Genomic DNA, 17,705 nt, shown 5'->3' with positions numbered 1-17,705 from the left:
TCCACACAAATCCAGATCCTAAGGCCACCGCTTTGAAAGACAGCCTCTACCTTCACCGTGTCTTTTGCAATCCTTGACTTCAGAAAAATGATTGAAAACCTTTCTGTTTGATCGTCTGATCCCGTCTAATGGCACCGAGGTCTCTTATCTCACACGTGGGATTCTCAAGTTGGCTGCTTTGGCCTGACCCTCCCTTTTTCATTCCCTCAATCTCCTCAGCCCCACAACCATGACCTTACAACTTAGGGCTTTTAACTTACAAAAGCACGCTCCTGTCCACACTCTGAGCCTTTAAAGTTGAGCAGATGTGCCTGTGCACATCTGGCAGGTGAGGAAATAGGGGGAGAGGGAGCGCAGAGTGACAGTGGCAGACCAGTAACCATGCCCTGTTTGGTATGGCACTTGGTACTTTTACAAGGCATGTTAATTCATGTTCCTGTTATTCCCGTTCATTCTCATTCAAACATGAGGCAATGGAGGGTGTGAGGAACTTCCCCCAAAGCCACAAAAGGGGTCAGCATTGGCTCTAGATGCCGGTTCCGCCCCACCCCCCACCCCCCATAGCACCTCACTCTCATGCAGCACATGGGACAGCAAGGTGACCACTCAGGACTTACAGCTCTGCCTTGGCCACAGGTAGACAGCACAGCTCCTCCCTCCCTTCCTGTGTCCCTGGCTCAATCGTGGATCAGTCACCTGATACCTTGCCATGTCCCAAGCCCCTCACCCTTGATTAGTTTACAGCTGAGTTGATGACCTCCGATGACCCCTGCCTGACTCCACTGAGAAGATTAAGAACATTAGGCAAAGGGGCTCATCAACCATCCCCTGGGGCCAGCTCTCCTGATCACACATCCTCAGACCCACCGCTCAGCACAGCACTCTGCATCGCATGCCCTCACACTCCGGAGCCTCTGACTACCTCCCTTCCCCCAGCTGTCCAGTCTCCAGGTCCCACCTCTCCAGCCAAGCCAATGCCTTCACTGCCCCTTTTATTTTGCTTTCTCCCACCCAAAGGACTTTGCTTCTACCAGAATGTCTTTCTCCTCCTACTGCGCCATCACTTCCCTAAGTCTTCCCCAACTACATGCATCTCATTTTTAATAGGATTTACACATTTTCATGGCTTTATCTTGTGCTTATTCATTTTGCTTGGCTGTGGGTTGGTCCATGGACAGTATGTGTCTTATCTACACTCCAAGTCAGGAGCATGTCTCTACATTCTACACTCCAAAGTTGGCAGGGCCTGAATATCCAGCCCCCAGCAAAATCCAGGCACGATGTTTCAGGGCCGCCGCAGTTTCTGTCAGCCCTTTGAAATCCTTTTGATTTAGGATTTCTGGGTTAAGAAAATTAAGAGAGAATGCCATCCTCTTCAAGTAACGTGTGTGTGTGTGGGGGGGACTGGTGGTCCAGGAGTGTTTACAGTCTTGGCACAAACTCCCCAGAGATAAATGAGGGGGCAATTGTGGGTGGGGGAGGAACTAGGGGTGGCTTTGAAAGCAAACTTAAAAGAAACACAGAACAGCCCAGCAGGGCTCTGGGAGACCTCTGCGAAGGTTTTTTATTATGTTATTTTGGCTTTGAAATGGAACTGAAAACTTACTTTGGTCTGACAAGGCCAGGCCAGAGGGGGGATCTCACCCAAATCCCAGGGAACAACTATTATCTGACAAGGCTTGGGGTACAGAGAGGAAGCCCTAAAGATACAGGATGCCCTGAACTCATGAGGTCCCCAAGATGCAGGGAAAGCTGGGGACATGGGGAGTGCAGGCATGCGTGGGAAGGAGACAGGAACACCAAATCAATTAGCGGGACCTGACACCCTGATCCAGCAGCCTGCACCCGTCCCCACCCAGGGGATTTGGAGTGTAGGGTGTGTTGTTTTCTTTAATAGAAAAAAAAAGGGGGGGGGAGTAAGAGGGACCTTTCTGCATGCAAATGGACCACAGCCAGAAGAGCCCATTAAAATGTAAAAACTCCACATTCAGCCCCACAAAACTGCAAACTGCTGTGTTTGCCAGAGGGGCAGCAATACGGCTCCCTCCCGACAAAGGGGCTGAGGAACAATGGAGGGCTGAATGGGCTCTGTCAGCAGGTCCCCTCACGTGTTGCCATGGGGACCCCACCGGGGCTTACTGAAGGTATTTCCTGAGGAGAAAGCAGTGCACACATGCCCAGGCAGCCCGGCTAATCCTGACAGGAAGCCATCGCCATTCAGCAGCCCAGAGGCTTGGGGCCGGCGTTTTGTTTTGTTTTTATTAAAAAAAGATTTCAGTCTTTTGTGTGTCCCACCTCATCACTGTAATTTAGTGCAGAGCCACCTGCGAGGGCCAAAGCTGCAGCCGGGGCCCTGCGTCCACTGCACGACCCCCCAAATACAGCTCCCCAGTAGTTGGGCAAGAGGAGGCCCCGACACGCAGAACCTCACTCAGGAGCCCCAGGCGGAAAGTAGCCGGGGCCCAGAGTTTTGTGGGAACCTTCAAACAGATGTTGCGAGGGGGTAACCTAGCGTCAGATGGACCCTGGGTTCAAGTTCCTGTGCTGGGTTCCACCTGAGGCCTCCTCCTTCATGCCTTCATAGCATACTGCTTTCCCAACTAGGGGTGGTGTCCCCCACCTCTCCCTACCTCCCACTGCGGGGAGAGCGCTCTCACGCTGGGGACAAAGACTGTAATTAAGTGATTAACAAAGGAATGTGCCCAGAAGTTGTTTTAAAAGAAATCCTCCTTCTTCCTTTCTCCCCGGCAAAAGCTTTCACCCCAACTATTTACTGATGCACTACCCGCAGATCCGGAATAAAAACCTCTTCTAATCCATTTCCCGAAAGGATTCCCAGGAAGAAAGAGGTGCTCTGGGGAGAGGCAAGTCCACTGGAGTCGTGCAGGAGGTGCAGAACCCTCTTGCCCAGGGAGAGCAAAGGTAGAGGCAAAGGTGGGTGCCCTACAGTTAGGGGAAGGGTCCGGGCTCACAGTTCCTAGAAGTTTGTGTCACCATCTCACAGTTGGCACCAGAGGAATCCGGCCTGGCAGATTCAGGGAAGAAAGCCAACAACACAGCTGGTGGTGGAGACAGAAACTCCGGTGTGACAACTGCCCCCTAGGACACAGTTTAGGGTAAATTAACATTTCCTGAGCAAACTTGTGTGTGGAAGGAGCTGTCCCCAATCAACCCAAGAATGGAGGTGGCTCTACTCATTCACTGTGATTTGAACCCAGGTCTTTGTGTTTGCAAAGTCCATGCCCTTGCATCTAGACCTCCCCCCAAAACATGTAGTGAACCTGGCGTTTATAGATAGAATCGTGACGAGGAAAATGGGTCGTTTCGGAGGCATTAAAACTGTGCCCAACTAGTCCCCGGATACTTGTGAGCTTCTACAGCCACGTAGGCAGGTCCTATTTTGGAAAAGGAAGCCAGAGCACCTCTGTTCAACAATGGAAAACTCCCCCAAAAGAACCCCAAGCCCAGTGAGGGACACTTGTATAGGCTGAAATTTAGGGGGTCTTCTCCTGTCTTTATTAAAAATCACATCCTAAAGTCAAGTCAAAAGTACAACTGGCCACCAGCTGTTACAACACAGAAATAAAAACGCCTTCCACTAAGTTGTAAGGGAAAAGCTGGACAAGTAGCTGAAGGGTGTGCATGCATGTGTGTGTGTGTATTGTGTGCACGCGCATGTGTGCATGCTGTGCGTGTGTGTGTGTATTGTGTGCACGTGCATGTGTGCATGCTGTGTGTGTGTGTGTGTGTGTGTGTGTGTATACGGTCCTGCTGCTAGAGGGGAGTGCAGACCCTCCGCAGACCCTCCCACCACTGGCCCAGAGCCCAGGCCTCCCAGCCATGTGTCTGCAGCTGCGACCTGTCATGCACTTCCTGGTCTGGGTTCTGTAATGGAAAGATCATTAAGCGTGGGGGAGGGAGGAGAGCGAGATGAATCAACGAGGAAAAGGTAACCCTCCAGCTCGCACTCCGCGGTGCTCTAACCTTAAAGTCCGGTCAGGTTCCTCAAAGAAAAGGAATGTATTGCCCTCCCCCCGCCACCCCGACCCCCTCCGAGGGTCTCTCTGATGGAGGGCCTCCCCTCCCCCATGCCCAGCAGACCTAGTTTGGGGAAGGAAACACCACTAGCAGCTGGGGAGGAAAAAGTTGCTGCTCCCTAAACTTGCTGATGAATTAGTAGAGGTTTCGGCTGTGTCAGAATTTGCCTTTTAGCCCCCCAAAACAAAAACGGGTGCATGAGCGCACAATTTCCCCGGGGCTCTCAGCACCCTAAGGCGTCTGCCGTCTTCTCCCCTCGTCTGATCCCATCGACGCCATGAAGGGTCTGGTCACAGAGCTCTGCATAAGAAGGTCACTGCCCCCTGCAGTGGGGAAGGGAGTGGGCTCAATGTTAAAGACATGCCCTTTGTTTTTTACATTTTGAGAATAAAGGTGCTAAACATCCTTTTACAATGAAAGGTGTGGACCGGTGGTGGCCCGGACTGGGGAAGGGGACGGGGGAAGAGTTGGTTGGGAAGGTGAACAAGCCATCTGGAGTGATGGCTGCACAGCAATGAGATGTGCTCATGCCACAGATCTGTACACTTGAAAAGGGTCGATTTTATGGGATGTTTATTTTATCACAATAAAAAATGGCGAGAGTAGAGTTGGTTTTTTTAAAACAGGTTTTTACTTGGCAAAATAAGTTGTCAACCCTATGTAGTTTCTAAAATATAGGAGGAGGGACATTTTGGCCCATGAAATTTAAACACCTGGGATGACTGGTCTGTCCCAAAGAATTGCAGGATGGCAAGGACTTAGAGGGTCCATTCAGGTACCACCCATTCATTCTTCTCTCTTTCTCCTTTACACACTTCATGAAGGTCAAGCATTTAGTACTTCGTATTTTATGAAATTAGAAGGACATGATTTAGGGACCTTTCTACCTGAGAGGTATGGCTGTCTGGGAGAGAGCAGGTAGAAGCAGCAGGACCAAAGGTTTGGGGGAGGGTACGGGCCAATATCTCCACTGGGGACGCCTTTGCTCAAACAACTTGAATAATCAGGATCTTGGGGGAGAGATTCCTACTCGGAGCTGTGTCAATATTCCAGATGTCCTAAGGCAGTGATGGCGAACCTTTTGAGCGCGGCGTGTCAGCATTTTGAAAAACCCTAACTTAACTCTGGGGCCGTGTCACATATAGAAATTTTTTGATATTTGCAACCATAGTAAAACAAAGACTTATATTTTTGACATTTATTTTATATATTTAAATGCCATTTAACAAAGAAAAATCAACCAAAAAAAATGAGTTCGCGTGTCACCTCTGACACGCATGTCATAGGTTCGCCATCGCTGTCCTAAGGGATGAGAATGAGAACCTAGTTTGAAATCCTTAGTTCCAAACTCTGCTTGACCACAGGTGGGCTGGGCGTAGCAGAAAGGGCATCTGAGTAGAAATCACTGAGATGACAGGTGCCATCACTACCTGTGTGACTCCGGGCAAGTCCCCTCCACACTCAGGCCTCAAGTGTGACATGGAAAGGCTGATGATGGACTTGACAAGCTCCAGCTCTAGCCTACATTCCAAGTTTCAGCTGGGCCTTCGGAGTTGAGCGTAACTCACTGCTGTCCCCTCCTACCCACAACTAGCACAAAGCTCTCCTGGGTGTGAAGGAAGGCAAGAGGGGTTCTGTTTTGGTCACAGAGCTCCAGACATCAGCACCTTCAATAAGTATTTCTTTTCATCTCTTGTCTCTGGCCTGTTCTTACCAGAAGCCTTAGAATGGAAAATATGGAGTGGCCAAGAGGCTGTGCCTGGCAGAATGCTGGAGCCCAGTTATTCTAGAAGGATTTATTTCACGGAGACCTGGCAAAGTAAATAAATGTTCAAAATGGATTTGGAGTCTGAGGGGAGTGAAGGGCAGGCATAAAATAAATGCAGCCTCCAAATGTACCCTTCAGGAAGTGACACAGCCTTGGTTGCTCAGATAACATTGATAAACGTTTTAAAGGCCGAAGGGAGAACTTCACTCAGTAGTTAACTTAAGGAACCTGACTCTTCTAAGGTTCAAAAGCTAATTCCTAAAACCTAAGGAAAATAAACCTTAATTCCAAATGTAAACTCTGAAGGTTGACAATAAGTGAGCAGAGATTTCTGGATGCAACCAGCTGGAGAGCTGATCAGCATTCCAAAGGCTCTGATAATTGACGTAAAGCTCCAGGAAGAGGGTCTCCTACTTTCCAAGGAAAGCTTCAGACCATCTTCCCTTTCCGTCCTTCCTCTCTCAATACCCACAGGCTAACCGACTTAGTCCTCTACTACCTTTCCCTTCTCCCTCCCTATCTATTGTTAATTTCTCTTCCTCAACTCTCAGGCTTTCCACCTTCCTCATCTCTCCCCAGCACTGAAAGCACTGATATCAGATAGCCCCGAGTCTGAACTCTAGCTCCACCACTTATTTGCTGCTTAACCTCGGCAAGTTTTTGTTTGAGAACTCCGAGTCAGTTTCCCAAAACTGTTAAGTGGAAATAACACCTACCTTATAGACGTTTTTCCGGGGAGAATTAATTGCATCAGAGATTCTCCAAGTGTGGCCCCTGGATGGGTAGCATACGCATTCTCTAGGAACTTGTTAAAACCCTCAAGCTCGGAGTCCTGCTTCAGATTCAAGAGCTCTGGGAGGGAACGCAGCCATGGGTTTTAACAAGCCGGCCTGGTGAGGTCTGTTGCAGTGAAAATCTGAGAATCACTGCACTGGATAACATGAGCTCAATATGTGGTAGCAATAACTAGTTATCACCTATTTTCTGTACCTTCCTGTTGAAAAGGATTTTATTCCTATCTTTTCCTTTTTACAACTAGAAAGCTTAGGTACTTTTTAAACAAGAAAAATGATCACTTAGCTGTGTTCATGCATGAATTCATTTATTCAAAAAGTATTAGTTAATACGTATCACACAATAAATTATTCTAAGGTGCCGTAGTGAACAAAAGACAAAACCAAACCTTTCCTTTATGGCTTACACACACGTACACCCATACACGTACACACACAGACACACACACACACCTCATCAGAGCCCACAAGTAATGGTGAATTTGTCCTTTCCCTGAAGGAAAGAGGCCCGCTCTGTGTTTTCAGATGTTCTCATAACCTGGGTTTATGTCCGTATTTGATGTAGTCTTTGGATGACAATTCTTATATGAGTCACTTATTGTATTTGCGTAAGTCTCCTGAGAGTAACGCTGGCCAGGGCTGGGCCTAACCCACGGTGTGGCTGGGGGGGGGGGATGATGGCATTTGTTCTGGGCTCCCCACAAGAGGGACCTCCAAGACTTGTGATGTTTCTCCCCCAAAAGTTTACCCAGATAGTTGCTGACAGAACTGGAAGAAGACATTTACCGAACAACTTCTGTAAATCCTTGTTTTATTGCTGAGCATACACTTCAGATAGTATACCATAAGTTAATATGTACTTTTAAAATCTTGTCATTATTTGGTGACTAGGCCAACTACACTGTAATATATATCTTTAAAAGCATTCATTTGTTAAATGTAAAGCCTAAGAAAATTTTTCTTGCTCCCCCCCTTTTTTTTTACATCTCTTCCAGTTTTTAAAAAAATAGCTGGTAACCTCAAAACAACGCCAATGGTGCAGCCTCTCTGAGCCTCCATCCATCAGACAGCGTGGGACCACAGCCATTTCAGAAGCCATCTAGGTGGCTTATGTGTCCCGGCAGCCCCACTGCGTTCTAGAATAAGTGTGACCTGCCAAGAAAACCTGGCTGTAGCATCTGACACTTTGGGGACCTCTGACCCTAGATCTTCTCCATGTTGTAGGAGGTCTTGGCTACAGTGGAAAAGGCAGCCTCCCTCAATGGGGTTTTTCTTCTATTGATGATTCTGGGCTAGGAAACCACTTTTCATTAGGGCAGCTCACAGGCCTAGGACCGAGGCATCACTTCGAAGTTAACAGCAGAACATCACACAAGAAACGGCACAAGGCAAGCATCTCCAGCAGCTCTTACCCCAGCCTCTCACACAGGCACAACCCGCCCCAGAAAGGAAGGTGAAGCCTGGTGCCTGTGAGGTAAAGGGGCCTGACCTAGCAATGTTTAAACTGAAGCGCTGGTCTGCCCAAAGTTTTGAGGAAAACCCAGTCTCATGTAGGAATAAACCTATGGTTATGGGATCGGTGCGAAGATACAAAAATGTAAAGCATGCAGGGTGTAAAGATGCAATCAGTAGGATTTATTATTATTGTAAAATACCTTTCTTTACTGTATAATTTTTTTAGGGCAATTTTTTGTTGTCGTTGGTCCTCACCCGAGGTTATTTTTCTTTTTTCCGTCTTTTTAAATTTTTTTTAAATTGACTTCAGAGAGGAAGGGAGAGGGAGAGAGAGACAGAAACATCAATGATGAGAGAGAATCATTGATCGGCTGCCTCCTGCACGCCACCTACTGGGGATCGACCCTGAAACCCGGCCATGTGTCCTGGACTGGAATCGAACCTGGGACCCATCAGCCCACAGGCCAACGCTCTATCTAATGAGCCAAACCAGGTAGGGCCCCGAGGATATTTTTCCATTGATTATTTAGAGTGGAAGGGAGGGAGACAGAGAGGTGGGGGTCAGGGGGACAGGGGGAGAGGGAGAGAGAGCAACGTTGATCTAAAAGAGAGACACATTGATTGCTTGACTCCTAATAGGCTTAGGCTGGCGCCAGGGATCAAACCTGCAACCCAGGTATGTACCCTTGACTGGGAATCGAATCGAGACTTCTGGATGCATGGGCAACACTCTAACCCCTGAGCAACTAGGGCAGGGCTTTTAACGGCAACTTGGCACTATGTAATCAACAGTTTCGAAATGTAAGTATTCTTGGATACATGAACAACTTTTATTCATAAAAGTCTATTCACTTAAGTGAAAATATTGAAATTAGCCTAAACGCCCAGCAGTAGAAGACTGGTAAGTAAATAAACTTTGCACACCCATACAATGGAGTTATATGTGGTTATTATGCATGGTGAAAATTTTTTCTATGCAATAAATATGTGCTTAAGTCACAAACAAGTATATAGCATATAAATCCATTGTTGAGAAGCTACATTTGTATAAATGCAAGAAAAATAGTCTAAAGCAGGGGTGGGGAACCTTTTTTCTGCCAAGGGCCATTTAGATATTTTATAACATCATTCCCAGGCCATACAAAATTATCAACTTAAAAATTAGCCTGCTGTTTTTGGTCAAATATTTAACCAACTCATCCCTAATGCCTAGGTAGGGCCAGACCAAATGATTTCATGGGCCTTATACGGCCTTCGGGCCAGACATTTCCCATCCCTGGTCTAAAGGTATATTCATAGCAGTGATTATTTTTGGATGATAGGAATGAGTTTTGCTTTTTAAATCTGTATTTTCTGAATTTTCTCTGATGACCCTAGATTACATACCAAAATGTCCATGTTTTAACAGCTATAAAAGTATTCTTTCTGATTGCTCTAAGTGGAGGAAACAGCTCTGTTAAAAACTACATATACTGTAAGGCAGAGTAAAGTTAAACAGAAAGGGGGAAAAAGAAATGATTAGTTTGGAGACAAAGGAAGGCTTCAAGGAGATGGCCCTAAACTATGCCTTAGACTAAACCCAAGTTAAACCTTAAGCCAAGAATGGGAATTACCAAAAAAAGTAAAAGGCTCAAAAAAAAAAAAAAAGTGAAAGGATCAAAGGATAGGGATGGCCATTTCCAGCAAGGGACCAGGATAAATAATGGTTAGGTAGAAATGTGTATGTTGCATTCAAAAATGAAAAAGGAAGAGTTGGGTTTGCCTAATGGAGAGGTGGGGAGGGGAAATCAGTGAATGAAAAAAGAAAGGACCATTAGCCAGGGGCTAGGTCTCGCTTGAAATTCAACTTCCTTTGTTGATTAAGAATTGAAACTTCCGTGTTGCTGGTTTTTAACCTCTTTCCTTGTCCTGTTCACAACCACTGAAGTCCACACTTTGCTGAACTCCTTGACCTTTGAGGTTCAATGTGCCTACACATCCAAGGCCTGGGAAACACAGTGGCATTCAGTCAAATGGCAGAGTCTGCTGCCCCAACATTCACCTCCCTTTACACAACCCATCCCAGGAGGCTCAGCCACACCACAACATGTGGGATGAGGAAGGAGCATTGAGTTTCAAGCTCTGCAGGAGCCAATCTTTCTCTGTGTCTGATCTCACTGGACAGACACCTCACCCCAGCATTCCCCAGCTTACAGGGCACAAACCCTTTATTTTTAAAAATCCTCATCTGAGGATATATTTTTATTGGAGAGAGAGAGAGAGAGAGAGAGAGAGAGAGAGAGAGAGAGAGAGAGAGGTATCAACATAGATTGGTTGCCTCCAATATTTGCCCTGAATGTGAATCGAATACACAACCTGGGTATGTGCCCTGACCAGGAATCAAACCTGCCACCTTTTGGTACATGGGAAGATGCTCCAAACAACTGAGGCACACTAGGTAGAGCAGGGCACAAACCCTTTATTTTTAAAAAATATATTTTTATTTATTTCAGAGAGGAAGGGAGAGGGAGAGAGAGATAGGACATCAATGATGAGAGATAATCATTGATCTGCTGCCTCCTGCACACCTCCTACTGGGGATCAAGCCTGCAACCTGGGCATGTGCCCTTTGACTGGAATTCAACCTGGGACCCTTCCATCCACAGGACGACACTCTATCCACTGAGCCAAACCGGTTAGCGCCACAAACCCTTTAAACTGGCCCACCTCATTTGGCCAGTGGAAAGGTAAGAAGATTCTGCATGAACCAAGAATCAAGAGGGGAACTCTGAGGGCAGGAGCGCAATGTCTAAGCGGCAACAAACCTACCCGGGGGGGGGCTTCAGGCAATTGCTCCTCTACTTGGCCATCACCAGCTGGATGTCAGAACACTCCCCTCCTCCCAAGTTCAGGAGCAGCCTAAGGCTTCTTCTAAGAGGACAGTTTGGGATTTACTCCAGGTCCTTAGGAACCCAGGTAGAGCAGTTAACTTTCAGCTCAATCACTTGGGGCCTGGCATGGGAGGCAGGAGGTAGGGAGAAGAGAATGTTTGCACAGTCACACTCCAGAATGAACAGGGAGGCCTGGGCAGCTGGACTGGGGAGGCCAGGAGCTTCAGAGCAGCTGGACTTTCCCCAGTCAGCAGGGAAACAGTTGTCTCATTTCCAGGCTTCGGGGAAGGAAGGAAGAGGCATAGGTGGTGTCTACAGGGTGAGCTGGAGTCCCCAGCGGCCCCAGAGGAACCAGGCACTGTGAAAACAGGGCACAGCTGCTGGTCAGGCTCTCTGACCCTGGACCTCGCCCTCCCGGGATAATGACTCCCTGGGACTCACTTCTCCCAAGGCCATCCGTCAGCACCCCAGACACAAGCCGTCATTCACTGCTTCTGCCAGACCAGGAGCAAGCACCCTGGCCGAGCCCTGATGACCCACCTTTGTGCTAGGGCCATGCCAGAAGGAGGACACTCTCAGGTTCCTGTCTGCCACTCCACACTCCAGGTAGTCACAGAATCCGGGTGACAGAACCCCGGCCTGATTCTTTGTTTGGGCTCCCTCCCCTCCCCCACCAAAGGCAAGGGCTCTGGACAGCCATTTGTTCTTCCCTGAGAAATTCCTCCTCCCAGACTTCGGGGAGCTGGCTGGCAAAGCCAGAGTGGAAAATCAGTGGAGCTAATGGTGTAGCAATGCAGAAGCGAGAGCCAAGAACACAGCTCTGGAGTGGCTTTGCTGCACTCGCCGGCCTGGTCAAGCACTCCTCCCTCACATTCCCTCACATGCTGAGCACTGGCCTCCCTACCCCCACCCTGCTCAGCTCAGCAAAACACTTGCAAACACTCTCTTTCAAAAGCACTCCAGACACCCCTCTCTGGGGAGAAGGATGTGGGACAGAGCAGATCCTCTGGGAAAACCTGGAGACTCAGCACCCTGCAGATTTCTACCGTCCTGAATCCACTGTCCTTGTTCTCAAGTGGGTCAGCCACCATCACCTTTTGCTCCATGTAATTCTACTTGTCTTTTGGCAGAGGGTGAAGAAACTCCTCCCATACATACAGTGTGCGAATCAGAAGTAAACAGGTTCTTTTCGCAAGAAGAAATTACATTGGGGTGCGGTGGGGTGGAGGAGCGTTCCTGCATGTGTCCCAGGGCAGCCACTGGACACTGGTCCTCGAGCCACACCAATGGGCTGCATGCAGCCAGCGGGATCAGTGCCTGTCGGAGGCTGGTAGTGGGATAGCCTCAAGCACCTATTGGAAGGCTCCTCTGCAGATAGACTGAGATGAATATCCCTTTGGGCCACAGACAGCCATGGGACCTGTGGGGAGGGGGTTGCCTGGGGTGGCCAGGGCATAAACTTGAGGCTGGAGCCATGTCTCTGGTACCACTTGCAGCCTCTCCCCCATGGTCACAGGTTTCTGTGGAACACAAAGACAAAGCCTTGCTTTGTAGCGCACGGCATCCAGGGGGCTTGCAGCCAGAATTGGAAACTGCAGCTTTTCCATTAAGTGTAACCTCTCCCCCTTCAACCGGCCACCAGACTCCTTCAAATCTGGAGAGGTGGGAGGAGCTGTAAACCCCTGCCCATTAAATTGCTTATTAGTTGCAGATTTCCAAGCATGTAGGCAAGTATTTTGCGACTGCATCGTCTCATACTGTCCCGTCAACCACAGAGTCTGGGGTATTTAACCACGTTATGCAGAAAAGGGGGCAGGACCCCCATTCCCAATTGCAAGAAGTGGCCTTGCAAACGTTTTACTTGCTTTTCCCCAAGTCTTACTCTAAAAAAGAGAAAAAGACACAAACACAACCCTCCTCAAGCTCAGAATGTCTTTCAAGTTGGTGTTTATCTTTTTAAAGGGGTGTTCTGCCCGTGACCCAGCTTTAGTCTATCCACACAACGCCCCCGCCCTCAAAGTCCAATCTGAAACAAGCTGAGTCTCTTTAAGTTCCTAAACCCGAGAAGAAAAAGGAGAGGGAGGGAGGGAGGCTGGTTTTCCTGGAACCCTTATTAAATCAACTTTCCAAAGACAGCCAGAAACTCCAGGCCCTCCCCACTCCCTCAGGAGCATTTGCAGACTGGGGGAGGGGTTTTCAAAACACACACACACACACACACACACACACCTTCACACTCACAGCAAAGCCTTTCTGAAGAGGAAAAGCTCTCAGTGTGAGCAAGGTTTTGGGTAGTTTGCTTTAAACCTTTGCACAAACTTTTTATACACAGATTACACTCTTTTTCTGAGGACAACGGCAGGATGATTATTTAGCAATCAGCAGGGCCAAGATTACATAACAATATTTTACATTTATTTGTGAGATACCCTATAGTTTACAAAGCATGAAGATAGACTGTCCCTTGTGACCTCGCAACAGTACTCCGAAGACGATGGGGCATGTGTCCTGTTATCACAAAGCTCAAGAGGGATAAGTTATGTGAAAGGGCTGCACTAGGAGAGGGACTTACGCAATCAAACAGGGAACTGTTCTCCAGGTCCAGTGGACTTCTACTTCTGTGTCCTCAGGCATTCCAAGTCCACCCATGACACAAGCCCCTCATCATGGGCTGTCTCCTGGGAGGAGGAGTCCCAGGAAATGGTACCCACAACTGCCGTTTATTGTTCTAGGAGCTTTGCATACAGTTTCATTTCATATTCACTATGAACTTAGGATTAGATGTTTATTATCAATATAAGTTATTGAGGTGCAAAGAACTTTCCCTAGAGCCAACAGTCAGGAAGTAGAGCCAAAATCAAAACCAAGGCAGTCCAGAGAAAACTTATGCTCACACATAGACTTGTACACAAATGTTCACAGGAATTTTAGTAATAAAGCCAAAACTGCTAACAACCTAAAGCAGCGGTCGCCAACCGGTAGTCTGTGGACCACTGGTGGTCTGTGAGGTCCGAAAGGTTGGCGACCGCTGACCTAAAGGACCATCAACAGGTGAATGAATACACATTCACCATATAATTCCACTATATATGATTCTACAAGAGGCAAAGGTAAGCCGTAGTGACAGAAAGTGGATCAGGCTCAGTCGGTGTGGTTCAGTGGTTGAGCATTGACCTATGAACCAGGAGGTTAGGGTTCGATTCCCAGTCGGGGCACATGCCGGGGTTTTGGGCTCTATCTCCAGGAGGGGATGTGCAGGAGACAGCTGATTAATGATTCTCTTTCATTATTGATGTTTCTATCTCTTTCTCCCTTCCTCTCTGAAATCAATAAAAATATATTTTAAAAAAGAAAACGAGAAAAAAAGGAAGTGGATTAGTGGTTGCCAGGGGTCTGGGCTACAAAGGGGCCTGAGGGAAGTTTTGAGGGGGATGAAAATGTTCTATATCTTGATAGGGCTGGTAGCTACGTTTATCAAAACACATCGAACTATACAGTTAAAATGGTCTATTTTACAGAATGTAAATTATACCTCAATCAGGTTGATTTTTTTTAAGTGGCCATCTGACTTAACTCTTCACTGCTGCACAGCCTCCGAATGCCCCCTCCACCTCTCCTGTTCCCTCCTTCCTGTTCAGGGGTCCTGCATTTCGTCCTCATCAGGACCTTCAGCACTCTGGCTCCATCCTCCATCACTGCCCCGGCTTCCTTTCCCTGCTTGGACCCACAGCCAACAGCTTCATTACCCCCTCCACCATTTCTACCACCACCGCTAAAATTCCAATGCTTGTACCCTTAGACACCCCCTTTCTGCTTATAAGGGCTCAGGCTACCCTCCATTTTGGGGCTGCAAAAGAGTTTCTTAGAGAACGGTGTTTTTTTGTTGTTTAAAAGTACGTTAGAGTCCATCATAAACTCACATTCTGACACCTCATCCAAGCCCTCCTTGCTCTTGGACTCTCTTATCACCATCTTCACTGTGGCAGATCCAGATCATCTCTACGCCTCACAAACCTCCCCACCTAACTTACTCCCCTCACCTCACCTTGTCTGCGTCTCTAGTTACCATCCAACCTACTTAAACCAACCCATAGATTCTATTTCTATAGTGTCGCCGATATTTTTTCCTTCCTTTACAACCTCAGGGCCCCCAACCTAGTTTATACCCTCACTTCATTTAGCTAAACATTAAAAACAAACTTCTAACTCTCTTTCCAGAGCTCCTAACATTTTACATTTAGGTGCTTTGTCTGGATCAGCTCACTTAATCCTTTATTGTTGTCCCCATGTTAAAGATGAGCGAACTGTCCTGGCTGAGTTGGTTAGCATGTCGTCCCAAAACACCAAGGTTGTGGGTCCAATCCCTGGTCAGGGCACATACAAGAATCAATAGATGGCCCTAACTGGTTTGGCTCAGTGGATAGAGTGTCGGCCTGCGGACTGGAAGGTCCCAGGTTCGATTCTGGCCAAGAGCATGTACCTTGGTTGTGGGCACATCCCCGGTGGGGGTTGTGCAGGAGGCAGCTGATCGATGTTTCTCTCTCATTGATATTTCTAACTCTCTGTCCCTCTCCTTTGCTCTCTGTGAAAAATCAATAAAATATATTTTTTAAAAAAGAATCAACAGATGAATGCATAAATAAGTTGGAACAACAAATCAATGTGTCTCTCTAAAAAATCAATAAATAAGATTAAAAATAAAAAAGATGAGCAAACCAAGGCTTAGTGTGTTCGACTAATTTGTCAAAGCAAGTAATGCAGCTATTAAGTGGCGGAGCAGAATTCAAACAAGTCCATCTTCTTCTTCCCATCCATCCAAATTCAGCTACCAGGTTAGTTTTCTAAAAGTGTAAAACTTTTCAAGATTCCCACTTAAGTACAGCAAGACATTAAGGCCTTCCATATGCTCATAACTCAATCTAATTTTTCTGGGTGTTACTTCCCACGACTACCTACCTACTTACCAGGTAAATCATTCTCTGTACACCTGGTACATCCTGCCTCAGAACCGTCACTCATGCTGTCACACCTGGAATGCCTATCAGCTCCCTCTTCCAAACCCTTTCCCATCCCTCTGGGCTCATCTCAAATGTTCTCTGCTCCCCTCGTCCTCTGCGTGCCCATTGCATTTTGTTGTAACTCCATTATGTGGCTTAAACATGGTCTACCTTGTATTTAGATAATCTCTGTACTTACTGGTATCTCCCTACTACCAGATGGTGGAGAAGGTCTCTCCTGCTTTGGGTCTTTGTCATGTGCTAGCTCGGGTCTTGTCTTTAGTTCTGTTACTGAATGCAACATTAATCTGCCTGCTCCAGCCAGTGCACACTCTAGAAAGTCTCACGCACCCTTCCCTCCTCCTTCCCCATCACTACGCAAGTGGACAAATATTCTCACTCAATCGTTTATGATTCAAACAGGTCTTGACAGCTGAGACTGACAACCACTTTAAATGCAGTCACCATGCCATGGGCACACTGAGCCTTTCACCCACCGCCTGCCAACCTTGTCTATTTATGTAATCAGCCCCTGAATCACAAGCCACACACCCTTTGGCTGCAGAAACGCTCAAATATTAATTCTTAGAGATCCATGAAAGTCCCCAGGTACGTTGTACCTGTGATCTCCATGAAGTATTTTTATAACTCCAGCAAATCCCAAGAGCAGCAGGGCAAGTCCTTCCCATTACTAATATAATAAGCGCTCTGCTCTCCCAACAAGCTGTAGATCTCTCCCGGCTCCCGGGCCCCGTTATGCTCCCCGGTTCTCAATCTCTTCCAAATCTCTCCAACAGCACATACCCTCAGCCGACCTCCAAACAGGGCCTGTGAGATGTGGTCAAGAAAGGTAAATGGCAAGCCCGTGGGCATAGCTGCCAACCCTCACAGAAGATGTGTCTCTGGGACAATTTTAGAAGCCAGGGGTCTTTATCAAACTCCCACACCCCTCAACCTCCCCTGTAGCCTGATGTAAGTTCTAACCCCAAATTCATAGGTCATTCACTCCCCATTGCATCACCCAACCCCACTTCATTAATGGTCTAAGTTAGAGAGCTGGCTCTTGGATCCCAATCAGGAGTTCTTTTTTTCAGAAGAGAAAAGCATAAAACCACCTAGAGCATGTCACCTCTGACAAATGATGTCACCAGCCTTCATGCCCCAACTTTTTGTGAGGTTGGTTATGTTTATAATTAGGCCCGAACCAGCCCAGGTATCTTGGGAGTCTTTCCTCACCGGGGATGAGCCTTCCACATCACCTCCAAACACATCACCTCCGTCCCAGCCTGCCCTGTTTCTGAGGGCCGGACTTCCGGGCTGACCCTCAGCCAGTGCTTACCTTGTTCAGGCAAGGTCGGGGCTGGCCTGGCAGTGCAGAGTGTGGCTGTGACCAGCACAGCCCAGAAGAGGAGGCACTTCCAGCTCCACATCCCAGTTCTGCAGTTAGAGGTTGGTGACAAGGCTCCACACCTCCATGGAGACTCCGCCCTGAGCTTGAACCTCCTTTTCAAGCTGACTCTGAGAAAAGAAAAAAAAACAACAAAAAATTAGGAGGGTCTGCATTGGTGGTGGGGTTGGGGGTGGGGGGGCAAGGAGCAAAAGAAGGTAAAGCAGGCACACAGTCACCCTGTCCAGAGGGTGCTTGAAGTAATAACTTACTCCTTTAAGCACAGAGAACTGTGGTCTGCCCCAATGCAGAGTTCAAGGTTAAAGGTCTTACTCAGAGAAAGGAGTGTTTTCATCCAGTTCTATAATTATTTATTGAGTGTGGACTGTGTACAAG

General features: G+C 47.6%; 1 protein-coding gene across 7 annotated transcripts in view; it reads right to left on the bottom strand.

Annotated features, from left to right (window-relative positions):
- FGFR1 (fibroblast growth factor receptor 1) overlaps positions 1-17,440 on the bottom strand; it is a 40,456-nt gene extending 23,016 nt beyond the window's left edge. For 5 of the 7 annotated variants that reach the window (XM_015565211.1, XM_015565212.1, XM_015565215.1 and 2 more), the window contains exon 1: positions 17,262-17,436. In XM_015565211.1, coding sequence (XP_015420697.1) covers positions 17,262-17,352 — 91 coding nt within the window. In that variant the 5' untranslated portion in view covers positions 17,353-17,436. Of the gene's footprint in view, positions 1-17,261 lie in introns of all 7 variants that reach the window. The other 2 variants (XM_015565217.1, XM_015565218.1) reach the window with 1 other exon arrangement.
- Between the last annotated feature and the right edge of the window lie 265 nt (positions 17,441-17,705).

The sequence above is a fragment of the Myotis davidii genome, unplaced genomic scaffold (genome assembly GCF_000327345.1).
Source record: "Myotis davidii unplaced genomic scaffold, ASM32734v1 scaffold93, whole genome shotgun sequence".
Classification (NCBI taxonomy): Eukaryota; Metazoa; Chordata; class Mammalia; order Chiroptera; family Vespertilionidae; genus Myotis; species Myotis davidii.
The sequence above is the reverse complement of the archived record's forward strand: the minus strand, read 5'-3'. Positions and strand labels throughout refer to the sequence as shown.